Genomic DNA, 12014 nt, shown 5'->3' with positions numbered 1-12014 from the left:
TTGTGGCATAATTTATCTTAACCTGCTGTGGCATAACTTATCTTAACCTGCTGTGGCATAATTTATCTTAACCTGTTGTGGCATAATTTATCTTAACCTGTTGTGGCATAATTTATCTTAACCTGCTGTGGCATAACTTATCTTAACCTGCTGTGGCATAATTTATCTTAACCTGTTGTGGCATAATTTATCTTAACCTGCTGTGGTGTAACGGTTTTCCTCCTCCTCTTCGTCCGAAGAGGAAGAGTAGGGATTTGACCAAAACGCAGCGTTGTGATACGACATGAATATTTATTTAAACAAGACGAAAACTACACAAACTTGAGAATTTACAAAATAACAAAACCGATGTAGACAGACCTGAACATGGAACTTACATAACACGAAGAACGCATGAACTGGTACAGACGACACAAACGAACAAACGAAACAGTCCCGTGTGGTGCACAGACACAGACACGGAAGACAATCACCCACAAACAAACAGTGTGAACAGGCAACCTATATATGGTTCTCAATCAGAGGAAAAGTCAAACACCTGTCCCTGATTGAGAACCCTATAAGGCTAATTACAAGTGACCTAAACATAGAAACACAAAACATAGAATGCCCACCCCAACTCACGCCCTGACCAACTAAACACATACAAAAATAACATAAAACAGGTCAGGAACGTGACATGTGGCATAATTTATCTTAACCTGTTGTGGCATCATTTATGTTCTGCACGTGGATCCAGGAGAAGACTGTTATAACATATAACATTATAACATTATAAATAAATATGTTGTTATTTTACAGTAACACAAAAATTCTGAAACACCTGATTTATTAATTAATTATAAATATGTATTCCTAAAACGAATATTGGTAGCCTAAGGTTTAACATTTCACAAATAGTGAGGAATGATTATGGATAAATAAATGTAATTCATTCTAATGCCATTGAAGCAAGCTTTAAGAAATGGGTCAGCATTTCATGGTTCTTATGGGCTTAATGAATATTGATACAATAGATATTTACTATTATTAAATTGGCGGTTTAATAACATACATTGGTTAACCTTTTTTTCTCGCCGCTTTCATTGTACTAAAAAGGAGAAGCATCTCGTCCAACGTGGAGGTGGGCTATTAGGCTACAATCCCCTATTGACCTGAGGCGTATGCAGCCGACGACCTGACAAAGCAATGTCTCCTCCATTCAGGCGCTGTGACGCCTCGCTCTGACAGATGGGACCACCTCTGACTGACAACTCAATGTGTTATTAGCAGCCCTCTGCCTGTATAGCAAAGAATAACTTCCGTTAGCTTTTTTTCCCCGTTTTAACAGCACGACAACATTTCGCATACTATTCTTATAGGGTTACTATTTTTCAGGTTTAAAAGGGTTTAGGACTTTATTATTCGTTTTTATTCTATTCTCTAAAGCAGCAATCAGCACTTGAAACAATAACAAAGCGCATCCCCGCTCCTGTTTCGGTAAAACTATGAGGTATGGGGCTGGAGAAAGGTAACCACTCTCAAATTCATAGACAGAGCCCTGGATACAGGGACAGACCACCCATGATGTCAGCGTTAGTTTGAAACATGTTTTGAGGATATATACTATTTGTTTGCATTTACTTTGTTGACAAACATTGGGTTTTGATGGGCTGTGACAGTTGAACTCATGAGACATTTATACGTTATATTCTTCAACAATCTCTGGGTACATATTGTTCATTTGTTTACAAAAAAAATGGATGTAGCAACTGCGGATTGCCCCTTTAATATGCATTCTACTTATTCGTATAGCCTATCATCCGTTTAGACGCTGGGTAAATGTATTGCAAAAACTGACGCATTTGGTGCCATTTTACAAGACATCAAGATTGCGTCCATCAAATGATTGATGCTAGAAATAATCTTAATCACAATTTCATGAAAGTTCTAATAATTGTATTTTACAATTTTATACTATTATCATTAAGACTATTGATTCACACTTTTTCGATGTAAAATTTTGCATATAAATATTTAAAAGCTTTAATCCGTTCAAACAATACAGGTATTCCGGTGCAGTTTATTCTCTAGGTTACATATGGACCAAGTTAATATCAGACATATAGCTTCAAAACAAAGAGATTTCCCTGATGTAAACTGTCAAAACGTGCTGTTTCAGAACATGCAGCTGTGCTAAACTACAGCTAAACTTAAAACACCCAGTTCCTCCTGATTCTACAAGACAATGGCTGACAGTACGGAATCCACCTTGCTAATCATTTAGAGAGATAAATAATTACAGAACAAAATTGTAATAATTGTCGGAGGGGAGGAGGAAAGTATCATGCTAGTGGAAGTCAATATGGACCGGTGGGTGCGCGGTGAATTATCCGGTCACACACCTGCATCAACATTACAGAGGACCCGGGCTAACGGCATTCCGCGTGCCAGGGCCAAAACAGTAACAGACATGCGCTCACTGACTGCTTTGGTCAACGACATGAAAACGTTAAGACTACAATGGATTGTCAATGTTAGAGGCAAACCAATCTTCACTTTACACCTTATTTTGGATATAGGCCTATAGTTTCCCAAATTACTAAAAACAATATGCATTTTTAACCAATCTGTATTACATTTGTCTGTAAATCGTTTAACGTTATGGGGGGAAATGTGTTATATGTTGCTTATAGCTGCCTAATGATTGAACGACCTTTAAAACAGCCGGATCATTGTCAAAACGCATAACGATCTGGAGGCGGTGGCTGCTGGGCTGTTGAGAGAAAGAGAGTCCGTGGGAACTCAACATATGGCCTGTAACCCGTACTCCATCTTGTGAACCTACATTCAATATCAATGTGTCTTCGCTGCCAGTCTATTTTACCACATGCCAAATCCCAGTACACATAGCATTTCAATAACAATGCATGTTTTATTTAGGTGAATGATGTAGTGCTTAGCTGCAGCAACAGCTAGAGGCGGGTTGTGTTGTCGTCATTATCACCAGCCTGATTGGGTAAAGCACTTTCAGAAACACTATGATGTTTAGAACACCTTGTAGCATGTCAAACACTATGTTTCAGCGTAGCCTAGTGGTTAGAGCGTTGGACTAGTAACCAGCGGGTAGCCTAGTGGTTAGAGCGTTGGACTAGTAACCAGCGGGTAGCCTAGTGGTTAGAGCGTTGGACTAGTAACCAGCAGGTAGCCTAGTGGTTAGAGCGTTGGACTAGTAACCAGCAGGTAGCCTAGTGGTTAGAGCGTTGGACTAGTAACCAGCGGGTAGCCTAGTGGTTAGAGCGTTGGACTAGTAACCAGCGGGTAGCCTAGTGGTTAGAGCGTTGGACTAGTAACCAGCAGGTAGCCTAGTGGTTAGAGCGTTGGACTAGTAACCAGCAGGTAGCCTAGTGGTTAGAGCGTTGGACTAGTAACCAGCAGGTAGCCTAGTGGTTAGAGCGTTGGACTAGTAACCAGCGGGTAGCCTAGTGGTTAGAGCGTTGGACTAGTAACCAGCGGGTAGCCTAGTGGTTAGAGCGTTGGACTAGTAACCAGCAGGTAGCCTAGTGGTTAGAGCGTTGGACTAGTAACCAGCAGGTAGCCTAGTGGGTAGAGCGTTGGACTAGTAACCAGCAGGTAGCCTAGTGGGTAGAGCGTTGGACTAGTAACCAGCAGGTAGCCTAGTGGTTAGAGCGTTGGACTAGTAACCAGCAGGTAGCCTAGTGGGTAGAGCGTTGGACTAGTAACCAGCAGGTAGCCTAGTGGTTAGAGCGTTGGACTAGTAACCAGCAGGTAGCCTAGTGGTTAGAGCGTTGGACTAGTAACCAGCAGGTAGCCTAGTGGTTAGAGCGTTGGACTAGTAACCAGCAGGTAGCCTAGTGGTCAGAGCGTTGGACTAGTAACCAGCAGGTAGCCTAGTGGTTAGAGCGTTGGACTAGTAACCAGCAGGTAGCCTAGTGGTTAGAGCGTTGGACTAGTAACCGGCAGGTAGCCTAGTGGTTAGAGCGTTGGACTAGTAACCAGCAGGTAGCCTAGTGGTTAGAGCGTTGGACTAGTAACCAGCAGGTAGCCTAGTGGTTAGAGCGTTGGACTAGTAACCAGCAGGTAGCCTAGTGGTTAGAGCGTTGGACTAGTAACCAGCAGGTAGCCTAGTGGTTAGAGTGCCTAGTGGTTAGAGTGTTGGACTAGTAACCAGCAGGTAGACTAATGGTTAGAGCGTTGGACTAGTAACCAGCAGGTAGCCTAGTGGTTAGAGTGTTGGACTAGTAACCAGCAGGTAGCCTAGTGGTTAGAGCGTTGGACTAGTAACCAGCAGGTAGCCTAGTGGTTAGAACGTTGGACTAGTAACCAGCAGGTAGCCTAGTGGTTAGAACGTTGGACTAGTAACCAGCAGGTAGCCTAGTGGTTAGAGCGTTGGACTAGTAACCAGCAGGTAGCCTAGTGGTTAGAACGTTGGACTAGTAACCAGCAGGTAGCCTAGTGGTTAGAGTGTTGGACTAGTAACCAGCAGGTAGCCTAGTGGTTAGAGCGTTGGACTAGTAACCAGCAGGTAGCCTAGTGGTTAGAGCGTTGGACTAGTAACCAGCAGGTAGCCTAGTGGTTAGAGCGTTGGACTAGTAACCAGCAGGTAGCCTAGTGGTTAGAACGTTGGACTAGTAACCAGCAGGTAGCCTAGTGGGTAGAGCGTTGGACTAGTAACCAGCAGGTAGCCTAGTGGGTAGAGCGTTGGACTAGTAACCAGCAGGTAGCCTAGTGGTTAGAGCGTTGGACTAGTAACCAGCAGGTAGCCTAGTGGGTAGAGCGTTGGACTAGTAACCAGCAGGTAGCCTAGTGGGTAGAGCGTTGGACTAGTAACCAGCAGGTAGCCTAGTGGTTAGAGCGTTGGACTAGTAACCAGCAGGTAGCCTAGTGGTTAGAGCGTTGGACTAGTAACCAGCAGGTAGCCTAGTGGTCAGAGCGTTGGACTAGTAACCAGCAGGTAGCCTAGTGGTTAGAGCGTTGGACAAGTAACCAGCAGGTAGCCTAGTGGTTAGAGCGTTGGACTAGTAACCAGCAGGTAGCCTAGTGGTTAGAGCGTTGGACTAGTAACCAGCAGGTAGCCTAGTGGTTAGAGCGTTGGACCAGTAACCAGCAGGTAGCCTAGTGGTTAGAGCGTTGGACTAGTAACCAGCAGGTAGACTAGTGGTTAGAGCGTTGGACTAGTAACCAGCAGGTAGCCTAGTGGTTAGAGCGTTGGACTAGTAACCAGCAGGTAGCCTAGTGGTTAGAGCGTTGGACTAGTAACCAGCAGGTAGCCTAGTGGTTAGAGCGTTGGACTAGTAACCAGCAGGTAGCCTAGTGGTTAGAGCGTTGGACTAGTAACCAGCAGGTAGCCTAGTGGTTAGAGTGCCTAGTGGTTAGAGTGTTGGACTAGTAACCAGCAGGTAGACTAATGGTTAGAGCGTTGGACTAGTAACCAGCAGGTAGCCTAGTGGTTAGAGTGTTGGACTAGTAACCAGCAGGTAGCCTAGTGGTTAGAACGTTGGACTAGTAACCAGCAGGTAGCCTAGTGGTTAGAGCGTTGGACTAGTAACCAGCAGGTAGCCTAGTGGTTAGAGCGTTGGACTAGTAACCAGCAGGTAGCCTAGTGGTTAGAGCGTTGGACTAGTAACCAGCAGGTAGACTAGTGGTTAGAGCGTTGGACTAGTAACCAGCAGGTAGCCTAGTGGTTAGAGCGTTGGACTAGTAACCAGCAGGTAGCCTAGTGGTTAGAGCGTTGGACTAGTAACCAGCAGGTAGCCTAGTGGTTAGAGCGTTGGACTAGTAACCAGCAGGTAGCCTAGTGGTTAGAGCGTTGGACTAGTAACCAGCAGGTAGCCTAGTGGTTAGAGTGCCTAGTGGTTAGAGTGTTGGACTAGTAACCAGCAGGTAGACTAATGGTTAGAGCGTTGGACTAGTAACCAGCAGGTAGCCTAGTGGTTAGAGTGTTGGACTAGTAACCAGCAGGTAGCCTAGTGGTTAGAGCGTTGGACTAGTAACCAGCAGGTAGCCTAGTGGTTAGAGTGTTGGACTAGTAACCAGCAGGTAGCCTAGTGGTTAGAGCGTTGGACTAGTAACCAGCAGGTAGCCTAGTGGTTAGAGCGTTGGACTAGTAACCAGCAGGTAGCCTAGTGGTTAGAGCGTTGGACTAGTAACCAGCAGGTAGCCTATGGGTTAGAGTGTTGGACCAGTAACCAGCAGGTAGCCTAGTGGTTAGAGCGTTGGACTAGTAACCAGCAGGTAGACTAGTGGTTAGAGCGTTGGACTAGTAACCAGCAGGTAGCCTAGTGGTTAGAGCGTTGGACTAGTAACCAGCAGGTAGCCTAGTGGTTAGAGCGTTGGACTAGTAACCAGCAGGTAGCCTAGTGGTTAGAGCGTTGGACTAGTAACCAGCAGGTAGCCTAGTGGTTAGAGCGTTGGACCAGTAACCAGCAGGTAGCCTAGTGGTTAGAGCGTTGGACTAGTAACCAGCAGGTAGCCTAGTGGTTAGAGCGTTGGACCAGTAACCAGCAGGTAGCCTAGTGGTTAGAGCGTTGGACTAGTAACCAGCAGGTAGCCTAGTGGTTAGAGCGTTGGACCAGTAACCAGCAGGTAGCCTAGTGGTTAGAGCGTTGGACTAGTAACCAGCAGGTAGCCTAGTGGTTAGAGCGTTGGACTAGTAACCAGCAGGTAGCCTAGTGGTTAGAGCGTTGGACTAGTAACCAGCAGGTAGCCTAGTGGTTAGAGCGTTGGACTAGTAACCAGCAGGTAGCCTAGTGGTTAGAGCGTTGGACTAGTAACCAGCAGGTAGCCTAGTGGTTAGAACGTTGGACTAGTAACCAGCAGGTAGCCTAGTGGTTAGAGCGTTGGACTAGTAACCAGCAGGTAGCCTAGTGGTTAGGGTGTTGGACTAGTAACCAGCAGGTAGCCTAGTGGTTAGAGCGTTGGACTAGTAACCAGCAGGTAGCCTAGTGGTTAGAGCGTTGGACTAGTAACCAGCAGGTAGCCTAGTGGTTAGAGCGTTGGACTAGTAACCAGCAGGTAGCCTAGTGGTTAGAGCGTTGGACTAGTAACCAGCAGGTAGCCTAGTGGTTAGAGTGTTGGACTAGTAACCAGCAGGTAGCCTAGTGGTTAGAGTGTTGGACTAGTAACCAGCAGGTAGCCTAGTGGTTAGAGCGTTGGACTAGTAACCAGCAGGTAGCCTAGTGGTTAGAGCGTTGGACTAGTAACCAGCAGGTAGCCTAGTGGTTAGAGTGTTGGACTAGTAACCAGCTGGTAGCCTAGCGGTTAGAGCGTTGGACTAGTGACCGAAAGGTTGCAAGATTGAATCCCCGAGCTGACAAGTTAAAATGATTTCGTTCTGCTCCTGAACAAGGCAGTTAACCCACTGTTCCTAGACTGTCATTGAAAATAAGAATTTGTTCTTAACTGACATGCCTAGATAAATAAAGGTTAAATAAAATACTGGTTAGAACACCGTGTAGCATGTCAGAGACCGTTGATAATGTATACATAAAATATATGAATAAGCTAAACATGGACTCAGTCTATAGGCCTATGTACAATTGATATGGATGTGAATAGGCCTATTTGAGAAAATCTACAAATTGGAATAGAATATTTAGATTAAATGGCAGAGGTCTTATTCATAAACTAATTTGTTTTTTATATCAAATATTTCAAGAGCTGCTTAGCTTTTTAGTTTCGTTTATTTATTTATTTTGATGATGATAATAAATACATTATTTTTTTTATATTGTCTTTCAATTTCTCATCACGAGACTGCAGGAGAGAAACGTCTGTGATTGATCGCAGCATAAAGAGTTTTAAATAATTAAAGGACACTAATAGGACAGTCATTAGCTAACACATCCACTTTCCATAGACTGTTGCTTAAAACTATTACACAGCTGCCTCCTGTTAATAACGAATGTCATATGTGGAGCGAGGGGATATGAGACAATCAATCATAGGTACCACTCACCTTGAAATAAATGTTGGAAGACATCAAGTCAGTAATGATCATTGTTCAAACCCTGTATGTCTTTATTGTCTCTTTCTCCTAACATTTTATAGAAAATGATTCAGGGCCGAAATTGTACTCAGGCCTAGAACAGCACTGGTAGTTTTGATCGCGAAGGCAAACGGTTAATGTAAAGATGCTGGCATTAAGTGGGTGTGCCTTGCCATTATTTCAGCTGTCAATTGATCTGCGTCGCGGGAAATGTCTTTGTAGCGGAGGTGGCTCCTCCGCTCTACCTCGTGGACACTGTCTTTACACACCGCACACACACACACACCGCACACACACACACACACACACACACACAGAGAGAGAGCGAGTCTGGCTCGAGTGAGGGCAGTCAGAGGCAGGTACATAATTATTGGAGAAACCTTCCAGTACAATTCAATGTCGATCTTATTTTTGCTTCAACAACGGGAATATACGGAGTGAATGTTGCTCTTTGTGTAATTAGGCTACCACAGTGTATAGCTGCTTTGCTGTCGCTGGCACAAAGAAGGACTGTTAGTTTTTCCACTGTCCAAAAAGGTAAGCTTCGCTTTAATAAGGAAGGATTAACGTGTTTTATCCGTTTTACCTTTTTGTGTCATTGAAAATCACATTATTTCCTAATGCATTGGGGTACATTCAGAACCATACATTCTTAATGCATTAGGGTACATTCAGAACCATACATTCTTAATGCATTGGGGTACATTCAGAACCATACATTCTTAATGCATTAGGGTACATTCAGAACCATACATTCTTAATGCATTGGGGTACATTCAGAACCATACATTCTTAATGCATTAGGGTACATTCAGAACCATACATTCTTAATGCATTGGGGTACATTCAGAACCATACATTCTTAATGCATTGGGGTACATTCAGAACCATACATTCTTAATGCATTAGGGTACATTCAGAACCATACATTCTTAATGCATTAGGGTACATTCAGAACCATACATTCTTAATGCATTGGGGTACATTCAGAACCATACATTCTTAATGCATTAGGGTACATTCAGAACCATACATTCTTAATGCATTGGGGTACATTCAGAACCATACATTTAATTTCATACAACAATCAATATATTGACGCAATCAGCGATACTAATCTGCGTGCTCATTGGATGGCCTTTTGTAAAATTAGATAGTATCAACTGCATTATATATCTCATGCGGAATTAAAAGTGAATCTTACATGTCACTTCATCGAAAATTAAACGAATATTTACTTGAAACATCTTAATTCTATCTCTTTTCAGTGACTGTTTGTTCTGAACCTTGGTATTTACAAAGAAAGGTGTTTACAGGTTCTATCCTCTTGGTTAATAAGCTTCTTGGCATTGCTCAATGTGTATTCTCCTATTGCTCTGTACGGTGTTAGCCTCTTAGCTGTCCCTGCTCAGCTATATTCCTCATCTCTGGGCTAAATCCAGCTCTCATCCGTTAATGACTTGTGCAAGCGGTTAATAGACCAATATTCAAAGGAGAAAATAGGCATTTTTTTTAAATCCGGAGGAACCACAAAACCTTTCTCGTGAAATTCTTATTATTTAGCCTATTGCATTTAAGTAAACAAACATGTTTACTAGCCTGTTTATGATTAGTATGGGTTAATTAAGTCTATTGGATCATTATTACGATAAGGGATAGTGTTATTATTAATAATAATATAAATAGAATAATAATATTATTATTTGCTGTTGTTGGAGGCTAATCAATGTTATAACAATACTGTTGATGTTTTTGAATCTGGAAAGAGGATAAGGATTGTTTATAAATTAGCTTTCATTGGTTAAAAACGAAAATAAACAACAAACATTTTCATTATAATGATAATAACTGTTTTTCTGTCTTCTGCAGACTTCCAGTGATGGAGTCTAATCCTACTCAGTTACCTGTGGTACGGGACTCCAGCTGCTCTCCACCGAGCTCCAAACAGAACCGACCAACATTCAACCCCAACCTGAAACCCAACCAGGTCAGCGAGACCGCGCTGTATGGAATACCCATAGTCTGCCTGGTGCTGGACGGCCAGGAGAGACTGTGCCTGGCGCAAATCTCCAACACTCTGCTGAAAAACTACAGCTATAACGAGATCCACAACCGGCGCGTGGCTCTGGGCATCACCTGCGTGCAATGCACCCCGGTCCAGCTGGAGATTCTGAGGCGTGCGGGCGCCATGCCCATCTCCTCGAGGCGCTGCGGGATGATCACAAAGCGCGAAGCAGAGAGGCTTTGTAAATCGTTTATCGGAGCCCACAACCCTCCAAAACTACCGGAGAATTTCGCGTTTGATGTTTCCCACGAGTGCACGTGGGGGAGCCGTGGTAACTTTATACCAGCCAGGTACAACAGCTCCCGAGCCAAGTGCATCAAATGCTCTTTCTGTAATATGTATTTTTCTCCCAATAAGTTCATATTTCACTCTCACCGAACATCAGAATCCAAGTATACCCAGCCAGACGCTGCTAACTTTAACTCCTGGAGGAGACACCTCAAACTGACCGACAAGGGCTCACCGGATGATTTAGCTCATGCGTGGGAGGACGTCAAAGCCATGTTCAACGGGGGCAGCCGGAAGAGGACGCTGCCCATGCACCGCCACGGGCCCGAACGTTCCTCTCTGTTAAAACCTCACCAAGGACCTTCCAACCTGCTCCGGAGAGACTCGCCGGAGATCCCCCCTAAAATCCTCCGCTGCGAGGACAACCGGGGAGGCATGGGGAGTATGGCGAGCATCACGCGCAGCTATCCCATTATCCCGGTGCCCAGCAAAAGCTACGGGATGTTGCAGAACGTGAAGATCCCTCCACCTCTCTTCCCACACCCATACGGGTTTCCGGCCTTCGGGTTGTGTCAGAAGAAGGATGACAGTGGTGTGATGGGGGAACCGAATAAAGCCCACCTCTCTGGCGTCTTCTCCTGGCCGCGCACCAAGGACAGCGCCTACCACTCTTTCCCCATGTTCTGGCCTACTGTAGACGGCCTGCCCATACCGTCCTTCCCCCAGCCCCAGCCACAGCACCAGGCCCAGCACCAGGCCCACCCCCAGCCACAGCACCAGGCCCAGCCCAAACAGCCATCGGAGGTCCTGTGCGCTAGACAGAGTGAGCTGGACTCATCCGAGCAGGGTGACAGAAATAGCAAAGCACCAAAGGACAGCCTGGGGGATAGTGAGCGGTGCTCCAGCACTCAGTCCACCCGGAATGAGGATGACAAGTCCGGGGATGAGGCGAGGTCAATGGACGGTAAAATGCCTGTTCTGCCCCGGAAGATTAGCTATGTCTCCGCATTCAGACCCGTCATCAAAGACGCGGAGAGTATAGCCAAACTGTACGGTAACCGGGGGAAGTACAACGGGGCTCGAGCTGGGTATCTGTCACCTGATTTCCTGAGCGAGAGCTCGAGCTACAGGTCCTTGTCGCCAGGCAGCGTGGAGAGCGTTGGCGAGACAGATGTGGACGTGGAGACCAATAAGTCACAGGAGGATGAGGAGTCACTTCCGCACTCCATTGAGGACTGCAGGAGCCCTCCTGTCCCTGTTCTAAGCCTGACGCGCGGTGCAGGTTCACCAAACGGCCTGGAATCCATACCTGAGCCAGAGCAGGCCGCTGTGGTCGACTCACAGAGAATGAACCGACCTTTACAGGTGGAGCTGTCTTCAAATAGAGATAGACAGGGCAAACAGCTGCCGGACTGCAATAACATCACGTCTTTTGATGAAGTGAGTGATTGATATGGTCCGGCTCATTCTATTAGATGGCTATATACATACTAAGGAAGATACTATTTAATTGTGATTAATTCATTGATTCATTAAACAATCATCATCCTCTTGCTTTTACACACACATTGGGCGTATTTCTCACTTTTATGCGCATGTTTGTTTTGTCTGTGTGAATAGCAGAGAATAAAAGGCCGTTCAAAAACACTGTCCAATAGGAGAATTTGTCCCAAATGTCACAGAGCATTATTGACCAATTATCCTCATTATCCGATGTATCTAGGTGTATTCGCC

The 12014-nt window shown here is 45.0% G+C and overlaps 1 protein-coding gene across 1 annotated transcript; it reads left to right on the top strand.

The window, feature by feature from the left end:
- The first annotated feature begins 9866 nt into the window (after nucleotides 1-9866).
- On the top strand, nucleotides 9867-11732 carry skor1b (SKI family transcriptional corepressor 1b). The gene has a single exon (XM_039016993.1). The coding sequence runs from the start codon at nucleotides 9867-9869 to the stop codon at nucleotides 11730-11732; it is 1866 nt and encodes a 621-aa protein (XP_038872921.1).
- The last annotated feature ends 282 nt before the right edge of the window (nucleotides 11733-12014 follow it).

Source organism: Salvelinus namaycush, chromosome 21 (genome assembly GCF_016432855.1).
Source record: "Salvelinus namaycush isolate Seneca chromosome 21, SaNama_1.0, whole genome shotgun sequence".
In the NCBI taxonomy this organism is placed as follows: Eukaryota; Metazoa; Chordata; class Actinopteri; order Salmoniformes; family Salmonidae; genus Salvelinus; species Salvelinus namaycush.
The sequence above is the reverse complement of the archived record's forward strand: the minus strand, read 5'-3'. Positions and strand labels throughout refer to the sequence as shown.

Bases quoted from the DNA above. Each gene is read 5' to 3' on its own strand.
- skor1b (XM_039016993.1), top strand. From the start codon at position 9,867: ATGGAGTCTAATCCTACTCAGTTACCTGTGGTACGGGACTCCAGCTGC.